Source organism: Oryctolagus cuniculus, chromosome 21, assembly GCF_964237555.1.
Source record: "Oryctolagus cuniculus chromosome 21, mOryCun1.1, whole genome shotgun sequence".
Classification (NCBI taxonomy): Eukaryota; Metazoa; Chordata; class Mammalia; order Lagomorpha; family Leporidae; genus Oryctolagus; species Oryctolagus cuniculus.
The window spans coordinates 28,081,254-28,098,880 of record NC_091452.1 but is presented as its reverse complement, the minus strand read 5'-3'; the positions used below and the strand labels follow the sequence as shown (position 1 = coordinate 28,098,880).

Here is a 17,627-nt window from a genome sequence, read left to right as displayed (position 1 = left end):
AATTACTCTATTTCTGCTTAAACAAATTAGAAACAATGGCATTCTCCAAGGAAGAGGAGGAAAGTCTCCAGCGATCTTTCCTCAAACAATCTCACCTCACAGGTATTCTTGTCGGTGGATCTGGACCACGGCACGAGGGTAAACACCACTGAGAAGAACATGGAAGAGCGGCACTTGCAAATGTCAGGAGAACTGTGCACATCAGAGAGCTGCAGGGGACAAATAGTCTGCAGATGAATCAGCACAAGATGTGAGACCCCTCTGACTGCACATACACAGGCCACGCCCTAGGGGAGGAAAGACTGTGGAACTGAGCTCCCACGCAACCAAGCAATTGACTTCCAGGTGACCTCTGAGGGTACAAGGTCTCAGTGGACACAGCTCCATGAAAATGAGTTGAAAACTGCACAAAGGTGCACCACTGTAGGACATGAGCCAAAACACCAAGATCAGTTAGATGTGCGCTATGTGGTTTGCTTCACAGAGCAACAGAGAAGGAAAATGAGCATCCTCCTGAGAGTTTTTAGTCTCCCACACTGTCCAGAATGCCACGGAGCAGTACACAACAAAACATAGAGATGACTAGGACAGTCTGATCAGCTCTCAAAGAAAAAGACCACTGATTGGCACTGAACCTGTCCTCATAGAGGAATGACTAGGGACAGCATCTCCTCTAACCATTTCCAAAGAAGGAAAGGCAAATGCTCTTGAAATTGATGGAAGAAAGTGTTCCGAGCAGACGAAGAATTACATGAAAAACACAAGCTGGAAATGTCAGGCCTGAACGTACAACATACCTATCAAACTGCAATGGATGGGATGGCGCCGTGGCTCAACAGGCTAATCCTCCACTTTGCGGTGCTGGCACACCGGGTTCTAGTCGCAGTCGGGGTGCCTGATTCTGTCCCAGTTGCCGCTCTTCCAGGCCAGCTCTCTTCTATGGCCCGGAAGTGCAGTGTAGGATGGCCCAGGTCCTTGGGCCCTGCACCCAATGGGAGACTAGGAGAAGCACCTAGCTCCTGGATTTGGATCACCACGATGCGTAGGGCGCCAGCCATGGCAGCCATTGGAGGGTGAACCAAGGGCAAATGGAAGACCTTTCTCTCTGTCTCTTTCTCTCTCTCACTGTCTACTCTGCCTGTCAAAAAAAAATGCAATGGATTGAATCAGGGCCAGAGTGTAGAAAAAGAGGAAGGATCAGATTACATGCCAATCAACAGAAAGGTACAAGTTGAAGAACAAAGAGAAGGGAAGAAGGTGGAGGCTAAGTGAATGGAGCCTCAGAGATGTGTGAACCAGAGCAAGAGTCCTAATGTTTGGGAGCCTGAAATGGGGGGGGGGATGGGGGAGCAGTGAACAACAAAATCTATAAAGAATCCAATGGCCAGGAAGATCATCCTTTTAGGAATACAATCCAAGTAGCTCAGAAGCATTACAGGGACATGTGAACAATCCACAAAAAAAGGGGGGGGGGAGAATCTTGAAATCAGAGCCAATGGCACACTCCCAACAAGGGAATACCCACATGAGAGGGTTTGACTTCTCATCAGAAAACACAAAGTCCACAGGATACTAGAACCCTGTCCTCCAAGTGCGGAAAGAAAAGATCTCCCAGGATTCTTGAGGGAACCAAGACACCCTGAAGGATCTCAGCCCCCTATGCAGAAAAAGGAAGGGTGGTGGAGAAGAAGGAATACTAAGAGCAGTCATCAGAAGACCACTTGCCATCAAAATAGCACCAAGTGAATGGAATTCTTCAGGCTAAAGTGAAATCCTGCCCACAGGAAGTCTGGTACATCAGGAGTAATGAAGAGCAGGAGAAACGTTAAGGATTTAAATCACTGCTGGCTGTGTTTTCGCCCTTAAATTCTCTAAACGACATCTGCAGAACCCAAAACAGAAAGCACAGACTCAGAGGGTGAGGCTCTGTTTGTACAAAGGTCACACCAAGGGGAACAGTCACAACAGAGCAGAAGGTCAAAGAATCGTGCGGCCCTAAGGTTTCATTACTCTGCCGAACAGGAAGAAAAGGGACTCTAATCAGATGGGAAAAGCAACAGGACCCACAGTGCTATGCCCAGAACAACTGAAACACGAAGACACGCTCTAGGAAAGCTGGATGTGGGCCGGCATCATGGTGCAATGTGCGATCCCACACCCTGAGGCACTCGCAGCTCCCTGCTAATGTGCCTGAGAAAGCAGCAGAGGATGGCCCAAGTCCCTGCGCCCCTGTACATGTGAGAGACATGGAGGAAGCTCCTGGCTTTCTCCTGACCTGCCCTGACTGTGGTGGCAACATGGAGAGAGAACTGGCAGATGGAGGATCATTCTCTAATTCTGTCATTCAAATAAATTTAAAAAAATTTTTTTTAAATAAGAGGATGAAGTTGGGTCACCTCAGGATCTAGATCTGGGAATGGAGCAGCAACAGATTGATAAACAGGTCTTTGTGGAAATCCAACTTGGCGTTTCCCCAGAGAACTCGCAGGAATGGAATCTCAGTTATATGGTCAGCATGTCTCTCCCAGCCTACCTGGCCCAAAACTATGCTGCCAGCACCTCAGGCTCTGAGGGGCACATGCATTTCTGCCCTGAGGGCTCTCTCCTCAGTGTTTCCAGGACAAGAGAAGGAGGACCCACACTGGGTGACACCAATGCGGCCATAGCCTACAGGACCTGCTTGCCAAGAGACCGCTCCTAGCACTCACCCACCTGAGGGTCAGGGATCGGGCAATGGGTCCTGCCCAGTGCCCTGAGGGCTCTAGGCCCTGGAAAAGCACTGAGGGGGCCACTGCACTACCAACAGCTCATGATGCTCAATACAGACACCCTCTGCCCTCAGTAGGAGCCTGGAGGGACACAAGAGTCCAGAGGGGATCGGCAGCCTTTGCCGGGGCCACTTCCTCCCATGTCATCTGCACAATGTGCCACTCCTGAGGCCATCTTGGCAAACTCCACCCCTAGCCTGGGTCCTGGACACACCCATCTCCAGGCCCTGCTCTCTATGATGCGCACCCCTAGCAGCAGGTTCTGTGACACGTGCCCATTCTGTGACCACTAAGGTTCTGCAGATGTGGCATTTTGGCTTTAGCCCTTCGGAGCGATAGCAGCCAAAAGTGCTTTGGGAAGTCTTCACAGCATAGAGACTCACCAGCTTCTTTTCAAAAACTTTGGGGAGCAAATTTTGCCCCCCTCACCTGCCCCAGCAATGGGGGCTGACCATCGACCTAAGGGGCCCCCAGGCCCAGGTCGGGGTCACACTCCCGCCTCTGGCCCTGGACCAGTTGGTCCACGGGCAAAATACCATAGGTCTTACAGACCAAAAGTCAGACAATCCAGTCTGATAAGAAAACTCAGGGCCATCGTGGCACTGCTGACCACTCTCTGTGGGCTTCAGACTCGACAACGCGTGTGCTCCAACAGAGTGAACATCGGTAAGGCCAGGATGCCACCACCCCGTAGGCTAGGTAACCTGATCATCATGGAAATCTGAAAGCCTTGTAGGGGAGGTGTGGTAGAAGTGCGGGGAGCACGTGTGTGTGCAGTGCTGTGGTGCAGTGGGCTCAGCCACTGCCTGCAACACCAGCATCCCGAAGGAGTGCTGGGTTGAGTCCCAGCTGCTGCACTTCCAACCCAGCTGCCTGCTAATATACCTGGGAAGGCAGTAGAACATGGCTCAAGTACGTGGCCATTTTGGAAGGCACTGGTGAAGTGCCAGGCCCCTGTCTGGCCAGCTACCTTGCCAGTTGTGGTGGCCATTTCAGGGTCAAGTCAGAAGATGGAAGCTCTCTTTTGGTTTTCTCACTCCCCAACTCAACCTTTACACATAATACATTTGTAACAGAAAGCAAAAGCACTTTGGGAGGTGATGCTGAGGTCGCCCAGGTGCACAGCAGTTCACATCCTTCCTGCCTTTTCCTTTCTAGGACCTGTACTGAGCACGCCTGATCCTACCAGACGAACCGGCAATGGAAGGCGGAGGAAGCAAACCTGCAAAGTACATCATCCAATTATCCAGGATATGGACACTTTACCCCCTGATACTCCTCCACAGGAGGAAGCCATGGACATCTCTCCCCCTATACTCCCCAATGGGGGTATCAAGGGACACATCACCCCCATATGTTCCCTGAAAGGAGAGAGCTATAAACAACTCATCCCTCTCTGCTCCCCTACAGGAAGAAGCCATGGACACTACTCCTCCATACACTCCACCTCGGGAGGAGGAGCCCATGGACACCACGCCCCCATATGAGCCACCAGAACTGATGGACACCACACCGCCATATGAGCCACCAGAACTGATGGACACCACACCGCCATATGAGCCACCAGAACTGATGGACACCACACCGCCATATGAGCCACCAGAACTGATGGACACCACACCGCCATATGAGCCACCAGAACTGATGGACACCACGCCCCCATAAGAAACATCTTGGGCGGATCCACACCTCCCCATGTTCCACCACGGGAAGAGCCCAGGGATATCACACTCCCAACATTCCACCATGGGAGGAGCCTATTGACCAACACCCTCCTGTGCTCCCCCATGGGAGGAGTCCCTGGACACCACAACCTCCCAAGCTCCACCAAAGGAGGAACCAATGGATACCACAATGCCATAGGCTCCTCCTCCAGTGTAGTGCCTGGACACCACACCCTCCTACGCACCACCAAGGGAGGAACCAATGGATACCACAATCCCATAGGCTCCTCCTCCAGAGGAGCCCATGGACACAACACCAACCTATACTCCCCCATAGAGGAGGCCATGGACCCTTCACCCCCTAGTTTCCAGCATAGTCCATGGAAAGGTCAACCACGTCTCCTGCCCTCTGTTTTCCTCCTGCTGGTCCCAGGGGCAGTTTTATGCCTGGCCTTCCCATCTTTCCTTGCATCTTCATACCCAGTTTCCCAGCACCTATGGATATAGACCCTCCCACGTGACCCTTCCTCCCTTCCCTCCAGGACATGGCACAACTCTGCTCCCAGGCAGCTCCTTTCATGGCCTCCAGCTGGCTCCTCACCACACAAGAGTCTTATTTAATATTAAACACCATACTCGTTCTGTTTTTTGTGTCTATGCTCTGTAGATCCAGTGTGAGAAATGCTGGCTTGTGTGAGTGCTGACAGGAGGTCAGATCCTAGGGGAAAATGTTCCTGTGGTGCAAGAAACAGGGGCTGGAGGGTTGGGGGCTAGGGAGTAGAAGGAGCCAAAGGCCATAATGACTCCTCCTGAGCAGAAAAAGCTGTGGCTGATGGGCCGGCACCTGTGCCAGCATAGTGGGTGAAGCTGTGGCCTGCAGTGCTGGCATCCCATATGGGTACTGGTTCAAATCCTGGGAGCTCTACTTCTGATCCACCTCTCTGCTATGGCCTGGGAAAACAGTAGAAGATGGCCCAAGTCCTTGGGCCCCTCTACACACATGGGACACCTGGAAGAAGCCTCTGGCTTCTGGCATTGGATCAGTAGAGCTCCAGCCTTAGGAGCCAACTGGAGAGTGAACCAGTGGATGGAAGAACTCTCTTTCCCTGCCTCTCCTTCTCTCTCTCTGTAACTCAGACTTTTCAATATATGAATAAATCTCTAAACGAAGGAAAAAAAAAGCTATGGCTGAACTTAAGGGATGGGGCCCAGGATCAATGAACCCAGGAAGGGAGGAGACAGGAAGGGTCATCCTGGCTATGGCAGCCACCACTTCTCACCTCCTCTCTGAGCTGCAATTGGCTGGATCTCCCCTCACACACACCAGCAGTCTACACTCTACACATTCACACCTGGTCCCTTAGGGAAATCTACACTCACAGCTCAGCCAGAAAGCACACATCTGGCATCGAAGCTCACAGGCCACGAAGAACAGAGGAAGAAAACTCATCACCCCACAATAACCAAGGACAACCGTAACTCTAGGATGTCACTGATTCCCAGGTGATCTGATTGTCAACATGCGGAGATGTCCTCCTTGTTGCTCTTCCATTCAGATCAGGAAAGGGGAAGCCAAGAGACTATTTGCAGGGGAAACAAGCTAAGTTAGAGTCCCATTTTCCAAAAAAGGATTAATTGATTTATATCTTTTAACCCACAAGTACAAAGCATATCAATAGTCACTCCCAGCCATGCCACAAGACAAAAGCTGAACACCTGAATTCACCAATTCATCTTGTATCCTACAGAAAAGTGAGGTCACTTGCAAAACACACCTTCAGAAATTGCCTTGACTGACAGATGCAGAGAATCCCAGCTTAACTGAGCACAGGCCTCTGCTAGGGCTCAAATGTAGGTAGGGAACACAGACTGTAATAGGTCAACTGCTGGGGGCACAATGTGCACATGCTAGAGAGGAGAAAACTCCAGGGAGGGGGCAATCTTTTCTAAAAGAAGAGCTAACAAAGTTTTTAAAAACTTATTTTCATTTTATTTGTTAGGAGAGCTGCAGAAAGAGATGGAAACTGCCATACTCAGATCTTCCTTCCTATGGCCCACTTCCCACATGCTTGGAATGCTGTCGTCTTCCTTCTTGCTCTCTCTCACACAAATCAAACCCCAAACCATGCTGCATAACCTGGAAATCTCTAGGAAATACCAAGTCCCACATACATGCCAGTGCAGGTGCATCCTATCAATCTGTGGCCTGGACTTCTCAAGACATCAATCTCATCATAATCAAGTCAGGTCTAAGGAGATAGGCATTGCAGTACAATAGATTTGCCATCTGCTTGGGAAGCCCCCATTCCATATTGGATTTCCTGAGATAGAGTCCCACCATTGCTTCTGATCCAGCTTCCTGCACATGTGCACCCTGGGAGGCCCAGGTGATGACCTCAGTGCTTGGGTTCCTGTCATTCATGTGGGAGCACAGGATGGAGTTTCTGGCTTCAGTCAGGCCCAGCCCCACCTTTGTATTTGGGAAGTGAATTAGCAGATAGAAGGTCTTGAGATCTCATTCTCTCTCTCTCTCTCACTGTGTGTGTGTGTGTGTGTGTGTCAGTGTGCATGTGAGTGGGTGTGTCTAACTTTCAAAGTAGGAAATGGATTCTATAAGAAAAACATGAAGAGTCTGAGACTAAATTCTGGATGTAGTGTTGGTACAGAAAACAGACATGTGGGTACAGCTAAGGAATTTGAATAAACTGTGGCCTTTAGTGAATAATAAAGTATCAGTGCAGGTTCACTGATGGCAATAAACACACCACACTAAGGAAAGATGTCTATACGAGCTACTTCCAGCAGTTCCTTTATGAAGGGACTTCAAAAGGTCATGGAAAATGCACATTATGAGTAAACTGACACATGGACTTAAATTCTTTCTGCAACAAGGTAAATTCAGCTTTTCTCTCATTTCCTCCCCAAAGAGTCTGAAGTTATCTCTCCTGGTTTCACATTGTGATCTTTTCCTTGCCACTGGGATGCCCATTCACCAAACCACCTTCAGGGCAAATATCTATCAAGACCAAGGCTGGACCTCTCAGGAGCCACTCCCTGAATTCCTTATCACTGCACATGCATCCCACTCACAGGAATTACTACTGTGCTCAGAGGATTCAACCTTCTCTCTCATACTCCCTATTTTCTAGTCCCTGGAATGAAGACCTAAGGACTGAATGCTTTAAGCCTCAGACAACCGCACTGAATGATCCTGGGTACAGACATAGGGACATGTCAAAAACAAAGCACCACCCAGAAAAGCAAGGGCCTGGCTTCACCAGCAAGACACAAGGAGGTCTTAGCTCAGCCCTTAGCACTCGATTCTGTCCATCGTCCTGAACAGTTTTGCACCTCTGCACATTTGTCCAAACTCATCTCTACCAGGGGACAAACACTGCTCCCCAGAGCACACAGGAAACAACCTGACAGCAGACAACAAGGGCCACACCACAAGGAAGCTGTCATCCCTGAGCAGCTCCTTTGTGTCAAGGCTTTGCCAGCAATACCAACTTCAGTTCCTCCTCCCTCCCACCTCACTGACAGGAGGGTGCAGTTACAAGTTCAGCTGACAGCTAAGAGTATGGATTCCAGACCCCCACCATGAGATAGGTACTTGGTGGCTCTGGGCCTCAGTGTCCCACACGTCCACTGGGACTACTAACAGTCTCTGCAGTACAAACAGCTGCTGCCTGAGCTCTGCTGCTCCCATTGCTATTCCCATCCCATCCCCATTTGAAAGAGGAAGGAAGGAGAGGTCCTAAGATCCTGGCTCATGGCTTCAGATCGGCCCAGCTCTCACCAGTGTGACCATTTGGGAAGGGAACCAATAGATGGAGCATCTCCAGTGGATGGAGTATCTCAGGATCACCCCCCACCCCTTAATATTACTGTGCCTCTCAGACAAATAAATAAAATCTTTAGACAGAGATCAAGATGCATCTCTTTTGCAGGTTCACCCTGCAAATATCCACAGCAGCCCAGTTGTAGCCAAGCCACAGTCAGCAGACATGAAGGCACTCTGGGTCTCTTACCTGAATCACAGTCAACCAACAGCACCCAGTACCACCTGCTGCCTCCCAGGGTACACATCAGAAGAAAATTAATCAGAAGTGGGACAGGAACTCAACCCCAGGCACTCTGACAAGGGATGTGCATGTCCCAAGCAGCATCGGGTGCTGTGCTGAAAACCTGCCTCTTCCAATATCTGTGAAGGTGACCCATTTTTCTTCAGTAAAGAAGTGGAAGAACTGAGCTGGCACTGTGGCATAGTGAGGAAAGCTGCCACATGTGGTGCTGGCATCCCCTAAGGGCACTGGTTCAACATCTGGCTGTTCTATTTCCAATGCAGCTCCCTGCTTTTGCACCTGGGAAGGCAGCAGATGACAGTTCTGGTACTCGGGCCCCTGCACCCACATGGGAGACATGGAAGAAGCTCCTGGCTTCAGAAAGGCACAATTCCAGCCATTGTGGCCATTTCAGGAGTGAACCAGTGGATGGGAGACTGGATTCTCTCTCTCATTCTCTAACTCTGCCTTTCAAATAAATACATAAATAGATCTACCTATCTATCTATCTTTTAAAAAATACAAACTGGAAGACTCCATGGATGTGGCCAAATTGCCAAGATCCTTAGTTATTGAGGAAAGTACTAAGTGTTTGTTTTATTACAAAAATGTCTGGAACTTAAACTACCTTCTATTGACAAAGTATATATTTTAGGTGTATCTTTAAATCCCACTGTCCTTGAATTCTAAATTTCCTCATATCACCAGCAGTGGAATTGCTAGGGGACATAACTACTCTATTATTCAGGGGACGATACTACACACATTTATCCACCTGTCTTTGTGCTACTTAGAACTATTCTTGCTGTGTGCATGGTTGTCAATACAAATGTCTCTCCTTCCTCCAGCTACCTTCTTAGTATGCCATTTCCTACATGGATCTTCTTTTTCTAGCACCGTATTACTGAGCTGATGTATTTCATACAGCAACACACACACACACACACACACACACACGTGCATGTAAAGCTGGTGAAATCCTGATGAGGCTGAAGGATTTTTAGGGTCTATTTCTACAGAATCACCTGTGTGTTTCTGAAAACAAAGGAGCAGCCAAAGAGAGCAGAACACTCACCAACTCATCTAGCCTATAGAGCTGTCCAAAGCTGATGGAACCTCTGAAGAGAGCAATGAAGACAGAGATCAAAGGCATCTTCACTGGTCGTGGAAGGCACTGGAGAAAGGCAGAATGGGAGAAGCCATGACTCAACCCCATGGGCCAGTGACCCCTGCCCTGCCCCTCCCAGCCCCTTCTCTCCCCCTCCTCCACCTCCTTTGCTCTCCTCAAGATCTTGCACAGGATGTAGCTGCTTAGGTTCTTCACTGTGCCCTCAGCCTCACTGCTGCTCTCATCCACTTTAGCCTCTGCACTTCCAAGTTAGGCTGGGACCATGACATCTCAACATGGGACCCATGTCCTCTGTCATTGTCTGAGGGAGTCCACAGCCCTTTAGCAGCTCCACACACACCTAAATATCTTCTTCGCCTGAGCACTCGGGCCCTTCACTCTGAGAGAGAATTTACAGCATATTCTGACAGTCACAAGCTCCCAAGGGTAGTCACTTATGTGCTATATCCTTACAATTGCCACAAAAAGGAGAAGTAGATGACTGTATAGTAAACAGCAGCTGAAAGCCCTCCAATTCTGCCCTCCAATAAATCAGTGAGAAACCAGGTAAAAACAGTCACCATTAACATTTTGTAAGTTTTTAATCTTTTGATTCAGTGGGAGAAATGCATAGGAGAGTGAGGGCCCTATCTAAAAAAGACAGAGAAATCTGGATTCATACCGAACACCACTAGCCACCATGTGGAGGAGTATGCAGGCCAGGAAGCACGGAGCAGATGGCCTGAAGACCACATACCCAAAGGTGCAGGGGCAGCAAGCCCATCCAGCACAAAAGGGAAAAGGGCCAAAAAGCCATTAGCATTTCAAGAATCCTGGAAACTAACCCAACATCTGCAGGAACCCAGGCAGTACCGAGCACAGAAAAACAAAGCACAGCTGACTCTCAGGAAGAACAGGGGGTTGGTGGCAGTCTCCCTGTCCCGAGTACAACCTGCTGCTCTGCAGTTCCACAGGAACACAGAAAACGGAAGCCCACATTCATGGTGAAAACCAGCAGTGGGCAGCCACTGCCGGGAGCACAATCAGTCTGTGGCTTCCCCAAAGCCTTATTCATAGAGAATGAGCACTCTCTGAGGAGTCTGCTGCCTTCGGGAAGAACCCACTTTCTAGGCTGAACTTGACCTGACCTTGAGCTTGTCCAAGGTGATAAGTACAATGGTCCCCAGCAAAACTCTCAAAACTATCACAGCCACTGCTTAACTTTGTGGATACTCTAAGTAGTTGACAACTCCCTTAGATAAAGGACAAACTAACCCAATAACATTGCCGCAGAGCTAAGTCATGAGTGTCTGTAGGGGACTCAGGAAGCTCTGGCACACTCCTGGGAATCTAGAAATGCACAGGTGCACCCTTCTCTAATGAGAGAGGCTCGAGGTGCTGGACTTCTCACATACACAAGGACTAATGCCAAACCTCTTGCTCCTCCTGGGGTACTAGAATCTACCCATGTGCTGGGAAGAAGGCACCAATGAACAGCCTGGGCAATCAGACTCTGGGACCTTGTCTGGCAAATGTCACTCTTGTTGTCACAACTTGTTCTGAGTCCAGGGGGGCCTCCACAGGAAGCACTGACCCTGGGAGTGCTCAGCATCAGGATCTCCCAACACAAGCAGAATCACCAAGACTGCAGCCAGCTGACACTACCTCTGAGGAAGTACAGACATGGAACTCACTAGGCCCAGAGCACTCGGCATTCACACTATACTCAAATTAGTGAAGGAATCTATGTGTTAAGCACTACAAACATCAAGAGAAGTGTTTCACAGGATAGGAAATAACAGTAAGGGAATACATCTTATGAGAGGAGTGACTCAAGTTTCTGGAATTCAAAAGAACAACTGAGAACTCCCTGCAGGGGCCTGCACCAGCTTCCTCGAGTCACCATAGCTCCTTACTGCCATCTGCCTGGCTTTAAAGCTGGAAGGTTGCTCACAGTTCTGGAGGGCAGGGCCTGATGTCAGAGGCCTGCTGCTCCCTGCTCTATCTGAAGGCTCCAGCGTAGGGTCCTCCATGGGCTCTTCCTAGTTTCTGGCACTTGCTGCATCTTGGGTTGTTGCTTTGCAGCTGCAACTTCCCAGCCTCTGCCTGTGCCATCAGAGTCTTCTTCCTTCCACATCCACATTTGCCTGGAATGGAAGGACAACAGCAATGGATCAGGACCCACTCTGACACAGGATGAGCTCATCATCCCTGACTCTACCTGTGAACACCTTATTTCCACAGAAAGCCTCCCACACAGACATTGAGTGCTAAGGCTTAAACGTTGCAGGACAAACTCCTCATACAATAGGATTTTGAACAGGCAAAAGAAACACCGAACCTGTGGATCAGACCCTGCAGATGGCCCAGTCCAATGAATAATAAGCAAACAATAGTTTCAGAAACCTGTGGGACACCATCAAGCATAACACATATGCATAAAGAGTCCAGAGAGACAGGGATATGAGACAGGGACAGCAAGAATATATGAATTGTGTCCCCAAATTGCCTAAACATTTTGAACAAGAATAATCAAAATATGCATGGGTGTTTGGCCTAGTCATAAAGCAAACAGGACATCAATATCCAACAAAGAAATGGTTCAATTTGATTCCCTAGCTCTGTCTCCTGTTTCCAGCTTCCTGCTCCTATGAATATTGGGAGGCAGCAGTGAGGGTCCAAGTCGTTGGGCTCATTCCACACATGGGGAAAACTTGGATTGGGAACCCAGTTCCCAGCTGTGATCTTACAGTTGTAGAAAGTACTTCAGAGGAGTCAATCAGCAGCTGGAATATCTCTCATGCCTCTATCGCTGACACATCATAGGATGCAAAAATATACATGGAGTTCAATGAACTGCACTAGTAGAAATTCACATCCTAGTAAGTTGGAAGGCAAAGACAAAGATATGCAAGGGCCTCCAGAATGAATTGTCATGCACAAAGTATCTCTGAGAAGATGAACACTGGTATGGCTGTAATCCGTTTTTAAAAAGTATAGCTAGTAATGTTGTGGAATTTAAACATCACACTTTATTCTGCAAATCCCTCACAAGTTTTTTTTAATTTGTTTTATTTATTTGACAGGTAGAGTTACAGAATTTAAGAGAGAGACAGAGAGAAAGGTCTTCCTTTTATTGGTTCACTCCCCAAATACTGCTACAGCTGGAACTGTGCCTATCCAAAGCCAGGAGCCAGGTGCTTCTTCCTGGTCTCCCACATGGGTGCAGGGGCCCAAGCACTTGAGCCATCCTCCACTGCCTTCCTGGGCCACAGCAGAGAGCTGGACTGGAAGAGCAGCAGCCAGGAATAGAACCGGCGCCCATATGGCATGCCGGCACTGCACGTGGAAGATTAACCAAGTGAGCCACAGTGCCGGCCCCTCCCTTAAAAGTTTGACTTCTTCAGAAAAGTTCAGAGTGTCAGTATACATAGTAGCCAAATGTGTAAGTGACCCATTTACCCAGCATGTGATAAATGAAAAGTATTAATATGCTTCGTTCACACAGTAGATATTACTCAGCCATAAAAGGATCAGGTGTGGATATATGCTACAATATGGATGAACCTTGGATATATTTTGCTTATTGAAAGAAAACAGACAGGCCGGCGCCGTGGCTCAGTAGGCTAATCCTCCACCTTGCGGCGCCGGCACACCGGGTTCTAGTCCCGGTCAGGGCGCCGGATTCTGTCTGAGGTTGCCCCTCTTCCAGGCCAGCTCTCTGCTATGGCCAGGGAGTGCAGTGGAGGATGGCCCAGGTGCTTGGGCCCTGCACCCCATGGGAGACCAGGAAAAGCACCTGGATCCTGGCTCCTGCCATCGGATCAGCGCGGTGCGCCGGCTGCAGCGGCGGCCATTGGAGGGTGAACCAACGGCAAAAGGAAGACCTTTCTCTCTCTGTCTCTCTCTCTCACTGTCCACTCTGCCTGTCAAAAAAAAAAAAGAAAGAAAGAAAGAAAACAGACATAAAAGTGACCCTCTATCTCCATGATATGGCCAGAAGTGAAAATAAATCCACAGAGACAGGAGGTAGATAAGGGTTACCAAGGCAAGGCAGGGGGAGAGAATGAGGTTCTCTGACAAGGAGTATGGTGTTTCCCTTTGAGATGATGAGAAAAGTACAGAAATTACAAGACAGGAAAACCTGAATATACCAAGACCCAGTGAACAGTATGCTTTGTTTATTTTTAAAGATTTATATACTTGAAAGGCAGAGTGATGGGGAGTGGGGGATGATAGGGAGATCAATCCACTGGTTCAGTCCCCTCAGATGACTGTAATAGCCAGGACTGGGCCAGCCTGAAACCACAAGCCAGGAGCTTCCTCCAGATCTTTCACATGGCTGGCAGGAGACCAAGCACTTGGGCCATCTCCCACTGTTTCCCCAGAAGCATTGGCATAGAGCTGGATCAGAAGTGGAGCAGCCAAGGGGCTTCCATAGCTTAGACAGCTCATAGCAAGAGTCTCGGCTGATTGCTGATATATACAGAACTTTCAATCCTACAGCTAAAGATTTTACATTCTTCTCAGCAGTACATGGAACCTTCTCTAGGATTGACCACATACTAGGCCATAAAGCAAGTCTCAGCAAATTCAAAAGAATTAGAATCATACCATGCAGCTTCTCAGACCATAAAGGAATGAAGTTGGAAATTAGCAACTCAGGAATCCCTAGAGCATACGCAAACACATGGAGATTGAACAACATGCTCCTGAATGAACAATGGGTCATAGAAGAAATTAAAAGAGAAATCAAAAATTTTCTGTAAGTAAATGAGGATAACAGCACAACATACCAAAACTTATGGGACGCAGCAAAAGCAGTGTTAAGAGGAAAGTTTATATCAATAGGTGCCTACATCAAGAAATTGGAAAGGCACCAAATCGATGAGCTTTCAATTCACCTCAAGGATCTAGAAAACCTACAGCAAACCAGACCAAAATCTAGTAGGAGAAGAGAAATAATTAAAATCAGAGAAGAAATCAACAGGATTGAATCAAGAAAAACATTCCAAAAAATCAGCCAAACGAGGAGCTGGTTTTTTGAAAAAATAAACAAAATTGACACTCCATTGGCCCAACTAACTAAAAAAAGAAGAGAAAAGACCCAAATCAATAAAATCAGAGATGAAAAAGGAAATGTAACAACAGACACCACAGAAATAAAAAGAATCATCAGAAATTACTACTAGGACTTGTATGCCAGCAAACAGGGAAACCTATCAGAAATGGATAGATTCCTGGACACATGCAACCTACCTAAATTGAACCAGGAAGACATCGAAAACCTAAACAGACCCATAACTGAGAAAGAAATTGAAACAGTAATAAAGGCCCTCCCAACAAAGAAAAGCCCAGGACCCGATGGATTCATTGCTGAATTCTACCAGACATTTAAAGAAGAACTAACTCCAATTCTTCTCAAACTATTCAGAACAATCGAAGAAGAGGGAATCCTCCCAAATTCTTTCTATGAAGCCAGCATCACCTTAATCCCTAAGCCAGAGAAAGATGCAGCACTGAAAGAAAATTACAGACCATTATCCCTGATGAACATAGACGCAAAAATCCTCAATAAAATTCTGGCCAATAGAATGCAACAACACATCAGAAAGATCATCCACCCAGACCAAGTGGGATTTACCCTGGTATGCAGGGATGGTTCAACATTCGCAAATCAATCAATGTGATTCACCACATTAACAGACTGCAGAAGAAAAACCATATGATTATCTCAATAGATGCAGAGAAAGCATTCGATAAACTACAACACCCGTTCATGATGAAAACCCTAAGCAAACTGGGTTTGGAAGGAACATTCCTCAATACAATCAAAGCAATCTATGAAAAACCCACAGCCAACATCGTATTGAATGGGGAAAAGTTGGAAGCATTTCCACTGAGATCTGGTACCAGACAGGGATGCCCACTCTCACCACTGCTATTCAATATAGTTCTGGAGGTTCTAGCCAGAGCTATTAGGCAAGAAAAAGAAATTAAAGGGATACAAATTGGGAAGGAAGAACTCAAACTATCCCTCTTTGCAGATGACATGATTCTTTATTTAGGGGACCCAAAGAACTCTACTAAGAGACTATTGGAACTCATAGAAGAGTTTGTCAAAGTAGCAGGGTATAAAATCAATGTGCAAAGATCCACAACCTTTGTATACACAGGCAATGCCATGGCTGAGAAAGAACTTCTAAAATCAATCCCATTCACAATAGCCACAAAAAAATCCAACACCTTGGACTTAACCAAGGATATTAAAGATCTCTACTATGAGAATTACAAAATCTTAAAGAAAGAAATAGAAGAGGATACCAAGAAATGGAAAAATCTTCCATGCCCATGGATTAGAAGAATCAACATCAGCAAAAGGTCCATTCTCCAAAAGAAATTTATAGATTCAATGTGATACCAATCAAAATGCCAAAGGCATTCTTCTCAGATCTAGAAAAAAATGATGCTTAAATTCATATGGAGACACAGGAAAACTTGAATAGCTAAAGCAATCATGTACAACAGAAACAGAGCTGGAAGTATCACAATACCAGATTTCAGGACATACTACAGGGCAGCGGTAATCAAAAAGCAGGGTACTGGTACAGAAACAGATGGATAGACCAATGGAACAGAATTGAAACACCAGAAATCAACCCAAACATCTACAGCCAACTTATATTTGATCAGGGATCCAAAACCAATCCCTGGAATAAGGACAGTCTATTCAATAAGTGGTGCTGGGAAAACTGGATTTCCATGTGCAGAAGCATGAAGCCAGACCCCTACCTTTCACCTTACACAAAAATCCACTCAACATGGATTAAAGACCTAAATCTACGACCCAACACCATCAAGTTATTAGAGAACATTGGTGAAACCCTGCGAGATATAGGCACAGGCAAAGACCCAAGACTCTTGGAAAAAATCCTGGAGGCACAGGCAGTCAAAGCCAAAATTAACATGTGGGATTGCATCAAATTGAGAAGTTTCTGTACTGCAAAAGAAACAGTCAGGAGAGTGAAGAGGCAACCGACAGAATGGGAAAAAATATTTGCAAACTATGCAACAGATAAAGGGTTAATAACCAGAATCTACAAAGAGATCAAGAAGCTCCACAACAACAAAACAAACAACCCACAGAAGAGATGGGCCAAAGACCTCAATAGACATTTTTCAAAGGAGGAAATCCAAATGGCCAACAGGCACATGAAAAAATGTTCAGGATCACTAGCAATCAGGGAAATGCAAATCAAAACAACAATGAGGTTTCACCTCACCCCGGCTAGAATGGCTCACATACAGAAATCTACCAACAACAGATGCTGGAGAGGATGTCCGGAAAAAGGGACACTAACCCACTGTTGGTGGGAGTGCAAACTGGTTAAGCCACTATGGAAGTCAGTCTGCAGATTCCTCAGAAACCTGAATATAACCTTACCATTCAACCCAGCCATCCCACTCCTTGAAGTTTGCCCAAAGGAAATTAAATTGGCAAACAAAAACGCAGTCTGCACCTCAATGTTTATTGCTGCTCGATTCACAATAGCTAAGACCTGGAATCAACCCAAATGCCTATCAACAGTAGACTGGATAAAGAAATTATGGGACATGTACTCTATAGAATATTATACAGCAGTCAAAAACAATGAAATCCGGATATTTGCAACAAAATGGAGGAATCTGGAACACATCAGGCTGAGTGAAATAAGCAAGACCCAGAGGGACAAATATCATTTGTTCTCCCTGATCGGTGACAACTAACTGAGCACCAAAAAGGAAACCTGTTGAAATGAAATGGGCACTTCGAGAAAGAGTGACATGAGCAGCCCTTGTCCTGACTGTTGATGTACAACTTAATACTTTATCCTTTTTAGTACTTTCTTGGTTCTACTTAATAATATTGATTGAACTCTGTAATCAACACACAATTATTCTTAGGTGTTTAAAGTTAACGGAATCTATAAATTGCTTTTAGGAGAATGGACATTTTGATGATGTTGATTCTTCCAATCCATGA

General features: G+C 46.9%; 1 protein-coding gene and 1 pseudogene across 1 annotated transcript; one reads left to right on the top strand and one right to left on the bottom strand.

The window, feature by feature from the left end:
- Positions 1 to 17,627, bottom strand: part of LOC127485381 (protein APCDD1 pseudogene) — a 140,443-nt pseudogene that overhangs the window by 110,596 nt on the left and 12,220 nt on the right.
- LOC138847396 (amyloid beta A4 precursor protein-binding family B member 1-interacting protein-like) lies at positions 3,069 to 5,090 on the top strand. Its single transcript, XM_070065904.1, has 3 exons — positions 3,069 to 3,434; positions 3,927 to 3,997; positions 4,179 to 5,090. Exons 1-3 carry the CDS (start codon positions 3,209 to 3,211, stop codon positions 4,431 to 4,433), a joined length of 552 nt encoding a protein of 183 aa, XP_069922005.1. The 5' UTR covers positions 3,069 to 3,208; the 3' UTR covers positions 4,434 to 5,090.

Excerpts from the sequence above, each read along its gene's own strand:
- LOC138847396 (XM_070065904.1), top strand. The coding sequence starts at position 3,209 with ATGGGGGCTGACCATCGACCTAAGGGGCCCCCAGGCCCAGGTCGGGGT. Across the intron at positions 3,435-3,926 it reads CTCCAACAGAGTGAACATCG|GACCTGTACTGAGCACGCCT; the intron begins GTAAGGCCAGGA and ends TTTCCTTTCTAG. Across the intron at positions 3,998-4,178 it reads GGAGGAAGCAAACCTGCAAA|GAAGAAGCCATGGACACTAC; the intron begins GTACATCATCCA and ends GCTCCCCTACAG.